The sequence below is a fragment of the Bombus pascuorum genome, unplaced genomic scaffold (genome assembly GCF_905332965.1).
Source record: "Bombus pascuorum unplaced genomic scaffold, iyBomPasc1.1, whole genome shotgun sequence".
Classification (NCBI taxonomy): Eukaryota; Metazoa; Arthropoda; class Insecta; order Hymenoptera; family Apidae; genus Bombus; species Bombus pascuorum.
The window spans coordinates 1,676,834-1,696,699 of NW_026869730.1; the positions used below are offsets into that span (position 1 = coordinate 1,676,834).

The window sequence follows — 19,866 nt, forward strand, 5'->3', positions numbered from 1 at the left end:
TTTTTAATAAAATGTTGGTATTTGTTATAGATCATGAATTTTCAATTACAAGCCTGTTTTAATAAAATCATTATGTATATTAGTAGTGTATAATTTCTTCACTGTACAAATACTATTTCTTGATGTCTTTATTATATATTTAATTTTTTCCAATTTTGAGCTAATATAATAACTGTTTTATGACTTTTGAGCGATGGTGTATAACGTCCCTCGACAACAAGATTTGAACGTTAAAGAGTTAATAAAAAATCAGTGTGAATATCAGTTTAGAACAACTTTTCATGCGAATTGAGTTATGTTTAACAGTCAACAAAATATTATTATATTTCTTCCGCTAATTACTCGTTTATTTGCGATTACTTCGTCTTATTAAGCTATCTAGCAATTACTTTTCCTTTATTTATTTAAATCACGAACCATTATTAATCGATGGGCAAGTTATCTTAATTCAGAGACAAATAATTTTCAGAAACTGAGCAAATTTTTTCATAGAACACTTCATCCCATCAAACTCTAAACTTCTCACTATACGTATATTCTTCCCTTAAATCGAATCTCTTCCATTAAGGATAGTGCCCAATCCTATTTAAACGATGTGCTAAGAGAACAGTACACATAGATGAAGCTACTTGGGGGGAAGAAAGTGCGTGAACGCTGCATTGACCTGTGTGCGTCCGGAAGAAGAGGAGAAGCTTTAAAAATACGTGGTAATCGTGGTGAGCGGTGGTGAACGAGCTATCGCTATATATGGGTGCTCATTATAAACGTTGCTCGTTTACCTTGACTAGTAATCACTCGCGAGGGTGGCGCATGGCGGTTGTAGTGGTACGTGGTGATGGTTGATGTAGTGGTGGGCGGTGGTTGCGTGGAGGGTGAAGGCGATAATGGTGGACTATATATGTATATATATAGACTATATAGGAAGTAATTGTTTGATAATCTTAAAGGACAGGGTTGGAAAGGTATCCAGCGCGATGGGCCGCCGAGAGGCCGAAGGAATAAGGATGATCGGTGCCGCGGCGAGCCGTCAAGTCGCGGCGCCCCAGGTGCTGGTCGGGGAAGGGCAGCGCCAGTAGCGTATACCAACGCGAGGGCATCCCGGTGTCACCCCTTCCAAGGCCACCACTACCGCCACCCCTCAACGCACCAATCCCGCCAAGCCCCCTGCGACGCCTTCCTCTGACGCTGCCACTGCCGCTAGCCACCGCAACGCAAATGGGCTCAGTGTTAATTGTTATTTCTTGATCGTTACCTAGTTTCCTCCGATCAATCTTTTCCTTTTTTTTCTTTTTTTTTTTCTTTTATTTTTTCCACTTTTTAAAATTATTTCTTTTTTTGCGGACGTTACTATTTCTTTTTTAACCCTTTGCGATCTTATTCAGCCGAGATATGGGCACCGTGCTAGTTGGAATTAATTTTCATTGAACAGATACTGGTAATTAAATTGCAAATTCGAGGGCGTAAAAATTTATAGAATGTGCGAAATAATGTGCGAAAATATATAAAAAATAATCCAAATACTGTGCTCATTATAACACTTAATAGATGAAACAAATATCTGTCTTGATTTTATTTCTTTTTAATTATATTGATATATGTAAAAAATATATGCAAAATATGCATTTGCATAAAAATTCGCAGTTTACTGTATATATATATGTATTATATCATTCAGTTTTCTTTTTGCATTTGGAGCATTTTGGAGCATCCTTTGTCAAATAATTCAAGATAAGAAAATATTTAATTGTATTAATTTGCAGAATCCTATTAGGGTGTATCTTCGAAATGAAATATGTTGTCAATATGAAAAGTTAATATTATTATACAATTAGAACGGTTCTTTTTCTTTTTGGTAGCTGAGAATAAACATACGACCACAAAGGGTTAATGCTGATATTTTTTCTCTTCCCTTGAATGATTGTTTTATTATGATTGTTTGGATTAACCCTTTCGTTGCTGAGATAATTTTTAAATGTAAATCTTCATCTGTTAATGTATGTAATAATTGAATCTTCATGGCAAATATATTGTTAAAGAAAAGTGAGTATTTTAGACACTATATACACTGCGTCCCATAACTATAAAACCATTCTAAACTCTTCAATTCTTATACAAATAAATTAGAATTATATTCGAAAGTTCAAAATCGAACAATTAAGCTTATTGAAATATGACATTATGACGAAATATAAAAATTATAATATGACACATAAAAATTGAAAGTTTTTGGATGGTTTTATAATTATGAAACGCAGTGTATAAATGGATTTGTTAACTTTTTAAATTATACAATGTAAATATTGAGGTAAATGTTATATTATACTTTAAAATTTGTAATTTTCGATGTTATAGTTAATTATAATTTTTTTATATGTATATCGTGTAGGTAAATAGGTAATTAACAGCAATGAAAGGATTAGTTTGAATGTCCCATGTAGACAAGTTTGTCTAATTTTAAATTTCTAACCCTTTCGTCACGGAAAATAATCTACAATAATTTGTTCTCTTGAGAAAAAAAGAATATCGTACGCAATCTCATTAATAAATTATCTTCGACGTAATGAAAGATGCAGAGAACTTTTTAAATTATTATGCTTTTTGAAAAGAATAGATCATGTTAGTAATATCAATTTTAAAGAATTGTAATGAATATAATTAGGAACATGTATGGTTTGATTAACAAACATGGACTTTCAATTTAGAAAGTGTTAATCACCTTCGAAAGGGTCGATCATTTTGCCGTTTCTTATAATTGTATTCTCTTATAACAAAAATTTACAAAAATCTTGTTCTACATTTTCTAACGCAAAAATCATATGTACGTCTTATGTCAATTTTTTAATCAAACAAAATAATTCATGTTTTGATAAAAGATGCAATAGAACCTCTCATTTGAATTTCTGTTAAGAATTCGTGTTAAATCATTCTATAAGGTACGTAATTTTTTTATAACGCATTTTTTGCTCTTTTTCTTTCCTTTTTTTTTTTCAAAACCAGATTACTTTACACGAATTCAATGGTAATATAATGTTCTATATTATAATGTTATGCAGATTCGAAATTTCAATGATTTCAATGTCTATAAAAACTAACGTTTGGATTAAAACTGCATTCAAAAAGAAATTGCGATTCCTATGTTTCTAAAATGTATGAAACTAAGAGAACAAATATATTGCGTTTCCATGAATTCAAAAATTTCCAATCTTTCGAATAACAAAGATTCTACAATATTTCTTTTATCAACCAAAACCTGGAGCGTAGTTCGTTGTAAACTTTTAATCTGCATCCAAAATAATTCACAATGCACATCGTAAAAGCGTATTTTAGATATAGATGGAAATTTTCCAGAAGATATCTTGGTCTAGTAACGTTGTATTTTTTCACTTAAAATGTAATGTTTTACAGCATGCTGCATAGAAACAACATTTATAATATTACCAGTCGACAATATTAAAAACAAAAATATAATCGAAATTAAGAGGGCTCGGAGGTTATTGATTCTTACACGTTTTCTTCTGCAAAGACTGTTTACGTAACAACTCTTTGTTACACTAATTACAACACCCGGAATGAATTACAAATTACAATATTTCGAGGGAGCTACGAAACGCGAGTTTAGATAAGAAGAAAATAGGCAAGAAGACAGATGAAAGAATAAAGAAAGTTTAAACAAATGTAGAGTAAGCGATACAATATATACACGTAGGGTCAAAGAGCGAATGTATTGTATGTATATAGAAGCTACAGTTATGCATAGTCTGTCCAAGAAATAATGCCTGTTAGAGAAGTCGAAGGCAATACAATTTTTAAATTGCAGATAACAAGAGAATCAGATGATTACCAATATAACATGTTTCATGACACAAGAATCTAAAAGTCAAAATGGGAACAATGTAACATGCATCTACGCTACGTATATTTGAATATTTACGGTAATTGATAGTCAGTCAATGGTAAGGACGAGAAAACCAGTCTTTTAAATAAGTAGGTTGCCATCGAAGACACAGTCACGGTGGTACGTGGTTCTTTTGTAATAAAGGAATTTTGGAGACGTTGATTCTCTTGTAATTCTAATCATTCACATAGGTTCTGTTAAAGAAAATTTAATGATTATTATTATTATGTATTCACATAATCCCTTAGGAATATATAAATTCCCAGTTTCCAATCATATGTAAAATTTCTTTTATCCCAAGTTATCTTAGACCTCCTGTATTGGTTTAAGTGAAAAGAGCCTTTTTGTAATTCTAATTATGATATATTAGCGTATTAATATAGTTTTAAATTGATAACGAAAAAATTGAGTACATTTTTGATTGAATTTTGTAGAGTAAGAGGTCAAGAGTCCTTAAGAGGTCAATACGACAAAAGATTATTGTTTGCGATTTCAACAAAAAATTAAATGTAAATGATAATCTACATATATCGTTATTGAAATTACTGAAATTAATTATTGCAATTATTGCAACTACAGTTATTGCAGATATATTATAATACAGATTTCATACGTATTATATGTGATTTAGTTTAAAATAATATTTTAATATATAAGCATTTATATTATATTAATAGTATATGTATTATACTATTTTTATACACACACACGCACGGACACACACATATAACAGTCAGGTACAGAAGGTACACAATAGTTAAGTAGAATTTGGTTGAAAACAATACTGTTGTAAATCAGAATTCATTTTGAAATTTATATATGTATATATTAAAACAATTATGAATTACTTATTAATTCTTTGAGTTGCTACGCGCATAACAGTTATATGCATAAATGAATTTAAGTTCCAAGTATAAAATAAATATCTCATGAATTGGATTGAAAAACAACCTTTGAATATTCTCATATTATATCATTTACATTAATAAAGATTCAATAATTAATTATGAAATTAAATTATCCTCGTATTTGAAGATTGCAAACACTATCACGAAAAATGACTTGCTTCTCTTTCTAAAGAAATAATTAAATTTGTATTTATTCCATAAAAATAATTAAATCACATACCCGTACAAGTGGGTGCGACATGATTATATAAGCCAGTAGGCAAGCATAATATTTGTCGGAAGCCAGAAAGTCTATAACCCTTCTCGCAAGTGTATGTAACGATACTGCCTACGAGAAGACTTCGACTGAAGTTCGTTTTCGATGGTACTGTCTCGGTCTCGTTGACTTCATCGATTTGAATATAACTATGTGGAACAGGAGCAGGAGGATCGCACAGAATTGGCTCGCAACGTGGTGGCGGTCCGTTCCAGCGCTCATCGATATCGCATGTCAGTCTTGCACGACCTGTAATCGGAACAAATTGTTTCTTCTGCAAATTACTAATCCATTATAATTTATTAATAAGCTGTAAACAATGTCTATGTAGCGTTAAACTAAAAATGAAAAGTCTATTTATATAAGTTATACATATCCTTCTATATTATTTTTTATAAAACCGTTTTATAAAATTGTTTTATACAACATTTTGGCTTTATTACTACTATATCGGTGTTTCATTAATAAATATTGTAGCATTTAATGTCTCATAAAAATCGAAAATATTTTGTTTTAATCTCAAATTAGAAATCTTAGAGAGAAAGTATAAAAATCTGATCATAATATATTATTATAATGTATCGATGAGTATCTTGGAAAATGTACATGCGTACATATTTATATTTATATCTGCTTAAACTGAATGTACTCCATGATTTTCTTTTTACTTTTATCGCTTACGGTCGCATGAAACGCTTGTGTAGATGATTCGCAACATGGGGAGAAAAAAAGGAAAAGATTCATTGCATTACGTTATTACACTATTTATTCATTTTCATGAATAAACACTACACAGTGCAACTGACACAGGAATTTGTCAGTTGTGCAACATAAAAATTCTCATATTAAAATCATGCACGCATTCAAAGCTTATCTTCAATCAGATTAATTTCAATCTCTACCATAAATCTCTAAAAATGATAAACCAATTTAAACGATTCTAGAATCAGGAACAAAATCAAGCCGCAACGAGAGGATCAATAAACAATCAGAAAGATGATGTCATCAGGATCCAACACCAACTAATATTCTTACCAATTTCCTTCAAAATGCTCGTTGGCGAAGCGTTTCAACACAGGTATCAAACGATATTACATCAGTCATCTCGTATCCTTCATCGCAGGAATAAAGCACCTGACTGAGATAACTAACGGTATTGTTGATAAGTGTGTAACCTCCGTGTTTTATGTTCGCTGGATAACCGCACTCGATGCCTGAAACGAGCAGAATGTTGAATTTAACATCGATAGGACGATCGTGTATGGTTCACCGAGTGGCCTCTGTGTCTAATTCTTGCTCTCTTACTTTTGCACACCGGTGGAAACTCGTTGTAGAAGCCAGTATCGAGGCATGTACGAGTCGACGGTCCTATAAGAAGGCTGCCGGCGTTACAAGTGTAATCCACCGTCGCGCCAACTTCATATGCATTTCCGGAATTCCGATCTGTTGTTGTGGTCACCGTCATCGTGGAATTCGGAGGCTGTTCTGGTCGACCACACGCTCGTGGTTCTAAGAGCAAACAAAGAATTCCTTGGTTTTACTTGTTGTCTCACATTGTTTGACCAAGTATGGAATAGTATCTATCTAATATAGAATAGAGACATTTGTAAAAATCCGATAAATAAATTGTACGAATCGAATCTGACAGGTGACTTATCTGTGAAACGTCATGAGGCTCTCTCACTGCCTCACTTGGCACCGTTTATTTTTCCAATAACTTCTCTCGCGATACTCTGACGGAGAAAAATAGCGCGGACATTGTGCACATGACGAACGTATTGGTCGAGAGTTTGATACTTGGGTATGTAATTTTTTAAAAATTTTATAAGCAAAGTAGCTTCTTAATTAATAAGGAGAATAATTAATAAAAAGAATACTCTTTGTTTGTTTTCCATGAAAATATTGTACCTGATGTTAAGCTTCCAGTAGTTGAGTACCTGTTTCTTATTAGATATAATTTATGCGTTTTTAAATGTTAGTTCAATACTGAAGATTGCTCGTAACGTTAGGAATATGGGACTGCTCTTAAATTGAGTGTAAATGTATGATTGAATACCTACAAAAATCTTGTATTTTATGTGACTGATTTTATATGAGTAACGTTTAAAAAACAAGATGATATTCCATACATTTGCTTACTTTTCTCTATCTTTTTCTATCTATCTTTTTCAGAAGAGAGAGATAAGAACTTCATTTTTTATACATAAGCTTTTCAGCAACCATATTGATCAATTCCATAAATTCTAAAATACAACAAGTTGATGATGATATAAACATTATTTTTTAAATCTACTATCACAGAATTTACTATCATTAGTGTCATCATTTTGCGATAAATGAACTGATGGAAGGAAATCATTCGTGTCTTGAGAGTTGAACGTTAATCGTGTACTTGTGTAATGAAATTACGAAATGAACAATAAGCCAAGTTGTTCAGTTTAGCTTTTGAGAGGCTCGCATAATATTTTTCACCCTTTATTTAATATCTTTCTATTCTTTACGCGTTGCTAAAAAAAAGTAAACGGATTGACTATATTATCGCACCAATCAAGTAAATAAAAGCGGAGAAGTTCTATAAACCTAATATATCAACATGCTATTCGTACGATATCATGATGTATTCTAAAAATTGATCTTGAATGGTAATTAAAAAACAATGTACAAACACAAGAAGCGAATATAAAAGACAAAGTGATATGAGAAAAGGTCCTCTAATTGTTTTGTGCAATGTGTCATCATGTACGTATTAAGATATCTATGAAGAATTAAGTATATATATATATATATTTCTATAGTAATGAAGATGACATTTATATAGATGACATTCGATAGTAATTCGATAGTAATGAGAAAATACTTGTTACTCACGGTGTTGACAGATGAAATTTAATCGAGCTGTGCAAGGAGTATCAGACCAAAGCCATCCTCTACTACCATCATATCGGGCGCAGTCTTCTTCGCTGCCTTGAGGTAGACTCCAGAAAGAAACAGAAACTTCGTCGCCGCTTCCTGTCCACCTCCAAACCGTACGATCCTTTTGATCTCTTACTGCACCCATCCAATATTGACTCGAAGTATCACTCCTTAATAAAGATAAGGTATATCTTTTTAGAAATGCTTGTTGAAAACACACTTATTACACAATGAACATTGAACATTTTTTCGTTTATGATAATAACTCTCTTTATGGTAATTTACCTTTCGCTTAAACTATTTCTATAATAATTTATTAAATTATCTATGTATCAGAATCTAAGATTCTAATCTAATTATTTGTATTTGTTATTGCTCGTATTTAACTGCTACATATTGATTAAAATTTATTTAATATTTTACAAGAGATGTATTTTTGAATTCTATATAAAAGAAGAAGAATAGAAACGAAAGTTTTCACTCTAATGTTATTTGTATTTATGAGTACAAGTTATCCTATTTTTATACTCGCCACTGTAAACAATTTACGTCAGAAGGTAGGTTTAGTTTATTTCATGGTAGTAATAGAAGTAATTTCAAATTACAAGGTACAAATGGTACAATAGGAAAATTGACTTGTTTTGAAGCTAAAGTGTTTATTTTAAAATTTTATTACTACCGTATAGAATAATATCTGTACCTTTCCTGTAGCATTTTTATTAACTATTAAATATGAAAATAACAGTTTGATGAAAGTTGCTATTAGTATTAAATATAATAAATTGTCTATTGTAACGAACTAGATAGATCAGTCTGATTTTGATTAAATTGAACTAGTTATATGTTACAGAAAAGAGTTGAAAGTAGATAGCGAAGCGTAGAGGTGGACAATTAATGAATTCGGTACCTGTGCCTCCTCCATAGTTCCCACGAAATAAACCCTTGTAACGCAGGATTACTTTCATCCACTAAAGTACCACCTCGTGCACGACAGAATGCCAATGCTTCTCGGAATATCATCGGTTGGCGATTGTAGAATATGTAACATTTTCCATTGTAGGTTGCTGTCGAACCTGGTGGCTGATCTCTAAATTGTGGACACCTCTCGATGGGAAGAGCCTATATAAAAAAGTAGTCACGTTTCTTTAAATTATAAAAAGGAAAAACCTTACATAAAGAAGAATATACACATAAGAAAAGAATAATCGGTGTAAAAGTCAGTATAAAAACCCTAAAACTCAAGTTTTTCTAATAACCCTGGTACATTTTAATTAGTAGAAAGTGTTAAAATACTGATTATATCTACAAAATGAATTACATTATCAAAATATATATAAGAAATGATAAATAAGGTATATATAAAGAGTCTTTTGAAATGTGATATTTTTTAAAACTTGATTATCCATTTTTAACAATTGAAATTCACATTAATTAGTCCCTTCTGTAGTAAACATAATTCACATTCATGGATTCAAAATTTATGAAGGTAACTAAGGGGAAGTTTCGTGAAAGTTTATATTTTTATAAACACAATTTAAAAAATTGAACTTACGTGGAGATTTGTTGCACCTGCTAAATATTATAACAAGCATTATACGTAGTTTTTGTATATCTTTTGCATATTATATATATTGTATAGATTATATAACTTACAACAAAGCTATTTATGATACTTGGATAATTTTATTTGTTTGAAACAGGTAGAGCAAATTGATCGTACCTGATCAGTGTACACGAAGGACTCGCACAATGAAAGTTGCACTGGAACTAGTGCCGGTGTATTTGCTTCCAAGTGTACGGAAACGAAAGTTCCAGGCATAGGCGGATTACAGGGTAAAAAAAGAGGTTGCCCTTCTTCGAGGGGATCGGTGAAACGATTGCAAATTGGATTCGTTCCCAAGTCCGGCCGATTGTTTCCCACACGAACAACAATTGTTCCGGGTATACCATCACCTGCAATCAGAGAACGTGTGAAAAATTTGAACTTGATATCTTTCGAGTGATAGAAAGTGATTCAGAAATTGTATTTCTCGACAATTTAAAAGCACCGTTATTTGTGTATAATAATATCTTCAGTGAGTTATTGATATTTGATTTAATGCATACATACGTGTATAAAATCAAGTATATATATAAAAGATCAAGTTTTTCATTGAAATATCAGCTTTTTCGAAAATGTAGATTAGCGGAACTTTTTTATTAATGCACTTTGCATACTTTTAGACTTATTTTATGTATTACTTTTATTGTTATTTAAGTAATTTTTTTAACATTGTTATAGAAATTGATGTATTTTTTCAGTCACTTGGGTAATAATGTTAAATTATTAATTTATTTGTATGTTCGATTATTGCTAATTAAAAGTACCTAAATTTAATATCTGTGAGTGTGGTAATCGTAATTAAATACGAATATTGTAATTACTAACGAAAGAGAAAGTGATTTGAGAAGCAAAAAATATGACGATAGCTATATATTAATATATTAGTATCCTATCAGTATTTTAATTCAATTTAAATAAAACGCCCGATTTCCTTTTCTTGTAAATATTAGTATTCCTATATTAGTATTCCATTAAAACACAGTTTTTTATTACAGTGATTTAAAATCATAAATTGGCAAAATCGTTAGATAGAATCTAATGCCCTCAAATTGAAACTTCCATAATACGAAGAACAATTATTTCCACCGACGAGACAAATTTGCCTTTATCTAAATGTGGAAGAAAATGATCTCATGAAATTTCAAGTTTTGAAACAACTACATTGTAGTAATGCACGATACAACAAATAAAAGACTAGAATCGACAAGAACGAATATACAGAAAATAACCCTCTTTATTTCTATCGATAAACTCGATTCTACTCACAAGCTTCCATCGATCAAAGACGGAAGAAGAATACCCTGATATTAAGATAATAAAATGTGTTATATTACATTACTGAAGAGGATACTTCAGAAACAATCTAGTAGAATGCAGTTCGCATCGATCTAGGCTTTCACTGGCGTCTCAAATTGCTATCCTGTCGCGGCAATTGCATTTGAACGGATAAAATCATCTGCAATAATCCGCTGCTAGGTAAGGACTACATCTTCCGACCTGGAAAACATTTCAGGTGTGACCAGATGGTCAAGTCGTCGCCGAGTTCATAGCCACCACCAACTCCAATTACATGCTTTCCACGCTTTGTCCCTTGTAATCGTCTTCGAAATGGCGACAATTACTCGTTTACATAAAAAAGTATCCAGCCGGAGAAATTTCTCGAGTCATTCTGCGATATTAGAAATCGCGTTTCTAACGATGCATCGTTGCAGCGATAGTTTAGTTTCCGCTTCTTTGAATTTGTTTAATATATATTTATTTACATGTTTATGTGTTCATTTATTTATGTGTTAGTATAATTGGGTATTTATGAAATAATATAATTATTTTTATTTATTTATAATTATATACAATATTCTTAATATTAATAATCATTTGAATTAATTTGTATAGTATATTAAATAGCGTTGAAATTAGGGTCCTTACACACGTATGTCACTTATTTTTGAAGACGATTGCTGAATTTAGTGTGAATCAGATAAAATGTAATGTAATAAAAATAAGAAAATTTGTTCTGAAATCTTTCTCGAACTTTATGAATATAAATTTATATTTATATTATCTGCTAAATATTTTACTTGTATTTTTATTTTGTTCCTGATTTATTTGTATACAGGTTGCGACTAAAGTATTTTACAGGTGAGCAGTATCTATCTACAGCAGTAAAAATCTACAATATGGCACATTCGAAAAATACACGTCCACATACAAAAATTTACGCGAAAGTGGATTAACATTTAGAAAAATTATCTGAATAATTCATATTACATATATAATTACATATATAAATGATTGCTTGGAGAATTTTGTTTTTAAAATTTTTGGATCCTTATTCGACAATATGAGATTTAAAGGAAATTTATTCTTGTATCTTCTGGTTTTTAAGATGTTTTGCATATTATTAATAAAAAAAATATGTATCAAACATTTTTTCGCGGACGATCTCTCATACTTTTATTAAAATAAACGGGTGCGTTAAGGTGCTGAATCCGTAAAACTGATAAAATTGTATGATAAACAGATAATTAGAAATTAATAGATAAAATAAAATATCGTTAATAAAATTTCCTATTACGTTTTCCAGAGCTAATAACTTATAGAATTTCTATAAGCATTATATACGCAGATAATAAGTTTTGGATAAGCAAAACTATAACTTAAAACTTTAATTTTAGCCTTTTAATTTATTTTCCTAACTTTCGGTTCTAAACAGTCTGTAGCAGATGTAACAAGAAGTGATTTCTAATGCAAAAGTGTAACTTTTTTTTCCAGGAAATCAAATAAATTGAACAATCAAACAAAACAGGAAATTAAAAAAATTAGATTGTTATCAAAGTGCTTTATATATATTAGAAAAAATGTTGGAACAAACGCAAAAAATTAAATAATTAAAAAGAAGACATAACGTTATAAAAACGCGGAATAAGCAGGTTTTATAATTAGAAAATTATTATTAGTATGGAGGTATCGTAAGTGAATTGATTAGTGAGTTGTGATACATAGATTAGTAGGTGATTGATACTTATACGTGATAATATTAAATTGCATACAAATCTGAATCTGCTTAAAAAATGAAAAAAGGGAAAGTCGGTGAAAAGATAATACCTGTATACCTAGAAGATCTTTCTCTCAGATCTTTCAATTAATGTTACTCAATATTTCCTTGTTTCTACGAGAAAGTGTTCTTACGTTCTCCGGTATCGTAACAAAAAATAAATTTAAATCTAATCCAAATAAGTTTCAGTCAAAACTCTTAAAAATATTTACCGCGCATGATCTATACAAGTCAAACGGTGTTACATGTATGCGTTACATGTATAAAGCGATCTCTATTTAAAATATATCTCTTTTTTAGAACAGCGAAGGAGAACACAGCATTCCATGCACGTTGCATGTGTCACACACTCAAGGAAACCATTCGCTCAGTAACCAAATAGACCGAACACCCTGCATGCCACGTCTGTTGAAACAATAACTAAAAAGGCCTTTCCAAAGGGACTAGACCCTCGGTAGAAGTACCTTCCTAACCAGCGCTAAAACAGTCCGTTGTAGCATCTCGAGTCAGTCTTTTTTCTTTTTTTTTTTTTTATTTTATTTTGGTTATTTTACAATTTGTCCTTGCGGACATTTGGTAAAGTGTTATATCTTGTTGGTGAAGAAAAAAAAAATATATAAATAAAAAATAATATAGCATGTGGGCGGCTACCCCCAGCGGGGTGCCAGCTTCGTTTTTTCTAAGTTATATCTTTTATGAGGTCTATTGGGTGTTTCCTTTTTAGTCTTCTTGCGATGTTTGTTGTGTTGCACGTTTCAACTGCCAGCTGGTTCGGGTGTGTTTCTATTCTTGTTCTGTATCTTGTTGCGAATCTGGTAATCTCCTCCTTGACCGTTGATATTCCGAGGTCTTTCCTTATGTCCTCGTTTCTAACGTACCACGGGGCGTTTACCATTGTTCTAAGGATTTTGGCTTGGATTGTTTCTATTTTGTTTATGTGGCTCATTGCTGCTGTTCCCCATAGTGGAATTCCGTATGTCCAGATTGGCTTTATGATTATTTTGTATATTTTCAGTTTGTTTTCTGTGCTTAGTTTGGATTTTCGGCTTGTTAGCCAGTGCATTTGTCTCCTTGCTATCTGTATCTTGTCTATTATTGATTTGATGTGCTGTTTCCATGTGAAGTGTGTATCTATGTGAAGTCCAAGGTATTTGACTTGCCTTGTTTGTGTTATTTGCGTGCCGTTCAGGAAGATGTTTGGTGTTATCTGTTTTCTCAATGTGAATGTAATGTGGTTGCATTTGTCATGGTTAGCTTTGATTTGTTTGTCCTGTAGCCACTTTTCTATTTTTGTGATGTGCTCTTGTAGTATTGTGGCTGCTGTTACAGGGTTAGTGTGCCTGACTAGCACGGCTGTGTCGTCTGCGAATGTCAGTATTTTGCTATTGGTAGTTGCTGGAATGTTGGCCGTGTATAGTGTGTATAGTATGGGTCCTAGGACGCTTCCTTGTGGAACACCTGCTTTGATGTCTTTTGCTTCGGAGTGTGCGTCCTTGATTTTTACTGTGAAGGTTCTGTTGCTTATGTATGATTTTATTATTTGGTATATTTTTTCCGGGAATTGTTTCTTGATTGTTTGTATTAGGCTTTCGTGGTTTATTTTGTCGAAAGCTTTCTCTATGTCCATGAATAGGGCTGTACAATATTGTTTGTTTTCTATTGTGTGTATTATTTCGTTGACAAGCCTGTGCATTTGTTCTATGGTGGAGTGTTTATTTCTGAATCCAAATTGATGGTCTGGTATTAGTTTTTCATTCTCTATTATTGGTTTTAGTCGGGCGTATATTACTTTTTCTAGTATTTTGGAGAGCACGGGGAGTAGTGATATTGGTCTGTAGGATGTTGCTTCATGTGGGTCTTTGCCTGGTTTGGGTAACATTATGATTTGTGCCTCCATAATGTAGGATGATATTGTATTCTTAGTATTGCATTGAATATTATTGTAATTAGCCGTATCGCTTTTGGAGGGAGGTTTTTCAATATTTTGCCATTGATTAGATCGATTCCTGGTGCTTTGTTGTTTTTTGTTTTTTCTATTATGTTTCTTATTTCTTGTGCTGTTGTTTTGGGTATGGTGTATTGCTTGTCGATTGCAGTGCTAGTGGCTATCGCGTCGTCGTCCGTATGGCTGTTCTGGTTGCTGTTATTGATGTTGTGTGGTGTAAATGTGTTGCATAGGTGGATGGAAAATTCTTCGGCTTGCTCTTCGTTGCTTCTTGCCCATGTGTTGTCTGCTTTTCTGATTGCTGGGGCTGGTTTTATCGCCTTCTTTATTTTTTTTGTGGCTTTCCATAGTGAGTAGTTGTAGTTCTCGTGTGCAGATAGTGACTCTATGAACTTTGTGAATTCGTTGTTGTTGTGCTCTTTTATTTCGTTTTTTATTTCCTTTGCGAGTTTGTTTAGGTGTTTTTTGTTTTCTTTTGTTCTATGTTTTTGCCATTTTGCTTTCGCTTTTCTTTTATCTCTAATTTTTTCGAGGATGTCTGATGGGATTTGTTTTGTTGGTCTAGTGGTAGTTGCTGGTTTTGTGGTTGCCCGTGCTGCCTCTTGTATAGTTTTTGTAAGTGTTGTTACAGCTTGTTCGATGTGTTGGGGCGTTTTCAGTGGGATGTTGCAGTTGATTTTGCTTTCAATTATTTCTTTGAAGGTTTGCCAATTAGTGGATTTCTTGCATAGCGTCTCTGAGTTGTTGTAGAGTATTGGCTTGTTTCTGTATGTTATTATTATGGGTGTATGGTCGGAGCTAAGCTCGAGGCTGGATGCTATATTTATTTTATTTCCGTTTAATCCCTTTGTGACTGCAAAGTCGAGTAGGTCAGGGATTTTGCTCAGGTCTGTCGGCCAGTATGTCGGTCTTCCTGTGGATAATATATTGAGATTGTTTTTCCTGATGTGTTTTTCCAGGGTTCTGCCTCGAGGTGTAGTGATTCTTGATCCCCATGTTGTGTGCTTTGAGTTGTAGTCTCCTGCTGCGATAAACTTGTCGCCTAGTTGTTGGAAGTATTCTTCCCACATTTGTGCTGTAATTTTGTGTCGCGGTGGTGCATATACTGCTGACAGCTGTAGACGGTTGCTGCTAGTTTGTACGGTAACGGTAGTTGCTTGTATGTGTTCTTTACTAACTTGGCTGTGTAGGTGGTGTTTAATGTCGTTTCTTATTATCACTGCGGTTCCTCCGTGTGCTTTTCCTGAGGGGTGCTTGGTATCGTATATGGTATAGTGCGGTATTTTTGTGTAGCTTTTTGTTGTGAAATGCGTCTCTGATACGAGTAGTTTGTCTATGTTGTTGTGGTATAGGAATGCTTTGGTTTCAATGGCCCTTTGTTGTAGGCCGTTAGAGTTCCAGGCAGCTATTTTTAGTATGTCCGTTTTTACTTTTTGCTTAGCATGGTTGTTATCAGTTGTATCATAGCTGTGATTTGTAATGATTGCTGTTTGAATGCTTCGTTTAGTTCGCTTATCGTTCTTGTTAACATGTCGGTGCTTTTGATGGATTATTTTAATAGTTCTTTTATTTCTGTAGCGTCGTTGGTGTTATTGTTGTGGTTTTGGTTGGCTACGGGTGTTACTTCCTTGGTTGCTTGCGCGTAGCTTCGACTGCCAGTGGTGTTGATATTGTTGTGGTTGTTGTTCATTACGTACTGTACTTTTATTGGTGTCTCAGCTTCTGCCCTGTCTTGTTGTGTGTGGTGGTAGTTATATGTCCTGCTTCTAAGCGGCGGAAACAATTTACGTTGGAGTATTTTTCTGGCTGGGCAGCTTTTGTAGCTGGCTGGGTGGTTTCCGTTGCAGTTGTAGCACTTTACCTCGTTTATTTTTCCCGTATATGGGCAGTAAGTTGTCAGGTGCTTTTCTGCACATTTGACGCACACCGGGTTTCTGTTGCAGTAATTTTTTGTGTGCCCATATTGTTGGCACCGCATGCATTGAGGTATGTCTTTTTTTTGTCTGGGTGGTTCAACCGTGATTATTGTGTTTAAGATTTGTTTAATGTCAAAGATTTCCTTGTTGTTTTTGTTCGGTTCTATTTCTATTAGGAACAGCGGTAGTGGTTGTTTGGTATCAAATCTTGTTATGTTGTTTATTGCCCTTACCTGGTGTCCGATTTTGGCTAGTTCGTCGCATATGTTGCTTGTGTTTGTTCTTGGGTGTAGCCCTCTGATAACTGCTTTATAGCTTTTGTCAGTTTTTAGCTGGTAGGTGTGGTACCCGGCGTTTTTTTCTTTTAGCACTTTTACCACTTTTCTGTAGGTTTCTGGGGCGTTGGTTTGCACTTTTACCTGGTCCAGTTTTAATTGTTTTATTGAGTAGTTTTCTTTGCCTGCCGTATTGTTTAGCAGTTCGAGGAGGGGGTCTATTACTTGCGCATCGATGTATATTGGTGGTGGTTTGGCGTTATGTTTTGATTTTTCAGTTGTTTCAATTGTTTCTGGTTCCTTCTCTTGTGGTAGTATGCTGAAGGGGTTTTGTAGTGGGATTTCTTGGAGCCACTGCTTACTTTCTGTTTCTGCAGCCCTCCTAGTATTTGCGTTTGTTGTAATTTTTCTTCTTTTGCTGGGTTAGATCGGGTAAGATGTAAAAATAATTTCTGTAAGTCTCACGTGTTGTTAATGGTGATAAATAAATATATACTAGATAACTGTAGACTACAGTTATTCCAACACAATCACCCCTATTATCGTAACTGAAATCAGGGGATCGCCCTGCTCGCGGTGTCGATTCTTACATCGTAACGGGAATTTACGACTCCTGTTGACGCGTCTCAAAGCGAACGCGTCTCCCCGCGACTGGACGAAAATACAATTTCCTTAAGTTAACTTATGCTGTTTATGATATTGCAAAGAAATAAATCATAATATATTCATTAATTAAACAAAGAAATGCTATTACTGGTAAGAACCTATAGTGACTGGCGAGAAATATCACAATTATAGTTTATATTTGGAATTTATTTCACAACAAATACACAGAGCTACATGATAAACAACAGAAAAAATATATAAATTTACTAACTTTTAAATCTTACTTATTAAATATAATCATATCTATACATCGAGTAACACGACATGTATCTATATATCTATTCTATGTATCTATGTGTAACAACAACAATTGTCTAACAAATTTTCAAAGCGTTGATAATTGAAATGATAAAAACTTTCTACTTTTAATACTAGATCAACCAAATTTAGATACGTTAATGAAAGAAGAATTTTGAAAATCAATTAAGGGATATGATACATAACAATAGATACAATAGAGAACAATTGCAACATGATAGAAATTGATACAGTGTTTAACAATGTTTTAAATACATTTCATTATCGGAAATTAATTGTCCCACTGTCGGCCGGGTGCAATCAATATCAGCACAAAGTCTTCTGCCGCTGTACCGTCGATACCATTATACAAGTGTATATGGTGCTCCTCTTCTTCGCCGATAGTCGGCATTCTCATTATCGGCCGTCTGGTACGTTGTTGAAATCTCTGTTTGGGTCGAATGTAAAATTAAATACCATTATTCATTATTCCTTTAACTATCGTTAAAGAATATAAATGATAATATATGAAATGATATTCTATCTAAATTAATTTTCTTTTAAAGAAATTTTTTCTGTAAATATATGTGTATAATAAGTATATTTCCAAAACTTATATTCATTCCACATATATTTTTGTTTTTATATTTAATTATTTAAAAGATCAAAAAATACTAAATAGTTAACTGATTAACTGAATTGATTTGTAAATGACAATTCTATGTGCCTATTCTTATTCCTTGCAGTAATGAAAATACAACAATTTTGTATGTTATTTTCATTGGTCTGTTTTTAAGAAATAATAAATATAATGGTAGTATGGTAGGATAGGAGAGTTTGTGCCATTACATTATTGGTTTTGAATTTCTTCCGAAGATATAAAGCTTTAAATTGCAAAAATAATAGTAAATTATGCAGAATAAAATTTGATGAAAATTTGATGTATAGTTCTAGAAATTTCGCGATAGCTGGATCAGAGAGCATTGTAGTTTCGAAGAAGATACAAGAGAAATTTTGAAGTGACATAATGAATTTATTAATTTCATGAATGAATTTCTTAAATGAATTTCACCTCTATTAAATCTGATGGTTTAATTATATGACAATTATTTTCTCAATGAATTCAAATAAATACAATGGCCATAACAAGTATTGACACATACTCTCATTTTTAAATGAAACGTTTAAATGACATACGAGTCGTATGAAATAGCCACAGTAAGTAGGGGATTAACCATTTTCCATGGAATTTCAACAATCTTAAGAACACTTACGTATCAAATCAAGTACAAAAGGAATCTTAAGAAATAGAATTCGCTACGTTTCGCTTTCACAAATATTGAAATCTGCCAAAAAAGATTTCGAAAGAGCAATTAGGAGCGACAAGAACGGTTCAAGAATTTTTTCCGTGGTTACGCATATAATTATATATGGAAAGGGAAACGGCAGAAATCGATGTCAAAGATACTGATGGCTATTTTTACACGGCGATACTTATCTTCTAGCGTGAAGGATGACGAATGAAATACCTACTTCGTGCAATGGATGAGGGTATTGCCAGCTTCGTGATATAATAGCGGAAGTTCTACGAGATGGTCGAGCCATGGGCATCGGTTCATCGCTGGACGTCAGTTCATCGCTGGGCGTCAGATCATCGCTGGGCGTCGGTTCAGCGATGAGCGTCGATTTAAGTAAGGTCGAGCCGTAAGTAGCCGAGAAGGGTCGTGGGAGAGGATTCGGCCTCACCTGCATAAGCGGCTGCACCAAGCAAGGCGGTTGAATACCCGGCATCTCGCTGTGCTGGACCACGTCATGCATCTCGATTTCGTCATTGTTTACTACGTCGTCGATTGTCTCCATTTGGAAACAGCTGTGCACCCTCCGATGCAAAGTTACATAAAAGTGGCAGCTAAACAGTACCAGGATGAAGTCTGCCAATACCTCACTGATGCTAAGGATTAACACGAACCAGCTATAGCTTCGCCTATTAGCGCCTATTAGCAGACCACCACTGGGATCTTGGTTGTTGTTGTTCCATCGAACTATTATGTTCACAACAGGTGTACACAAGTTTCGAATGCTTTCTGCACAAAGGATTGGGATTATATATAATATATGTGTGGCAGTTTTTTCTTTTTTTTTTTTTTTTTTTTTTAATATAACATTAGATTGATATAAATTATTTCATAACGCTGAT

The 19,866-nt window shown here is 33.1% G+C and overlaps 2 protein-coding genes across 2 annotated transcripts in view; both read right to left on the reverse strand.

Annotated features, from left to right (window-relative positions):
• Positions 1-10,851, reverse strand: part of LOC132915635 (E-selectin-like) — a 171,253-nt gene extending 160,402 nt beyond the window's left edge. The window contains exons 1-7 of the mRNA XM_060975472.1: positions 10,842-10,851; positions 9,693-9,925; positions 8,880-9,091; positions 7,928-8,142; positions 6,365-6,568; positions 6,095-6,273; positions 5,024-5,308 (exon numbers count right to left, since the gene is read on the reverse strand). Coding sequence (XP_060831455.1) covers positions 6,104-6,273; positions 6,365-6,568; positions 7,928-8,142; positions 8,880-9,091; positions 9,693-9,925; positions 10,842-10,851 — 1,044 coding nt within the window. The 3' untranslated portion in view covers positions 5,024-5,308; positions 6,095-6,103. The remainder of the gene's footprint in view (positions 1-5,023; positions 5,309-6,094; positions 6,274-6,364; positions 6,569-7,927; positions 8,143-8,879; positions 9,092-9,692; positions 9,926-10,841) is intronic.
• Positions 10,852-17,558: 6,707 nt separating this feature from the next.
• On the reverse strand, positions 17,559-19,646 carry LOC132915641 (cell surface glycoprotein 1-like). Its single transcript, XM_060975475.1, has 2 exons — positions 19,203-19,646; positions 17,559-18,117 (listed from the first exon to the last, which is right to left on the reverse strand). The coding sequence occupies exons 1-2, from the start codon at positions 19,527-19,529 to the stop codon at positions 17,962-17,964; spliced, it is 483 nt and encodes a 160-aa protein (XP_060831458.1). The 5' UTR covers positions 19,530-19,646; the 3' UTR covers positions 17,559-17,961.
• Positions 19,647-19,866: the final 220 nt, after the last annotated feature.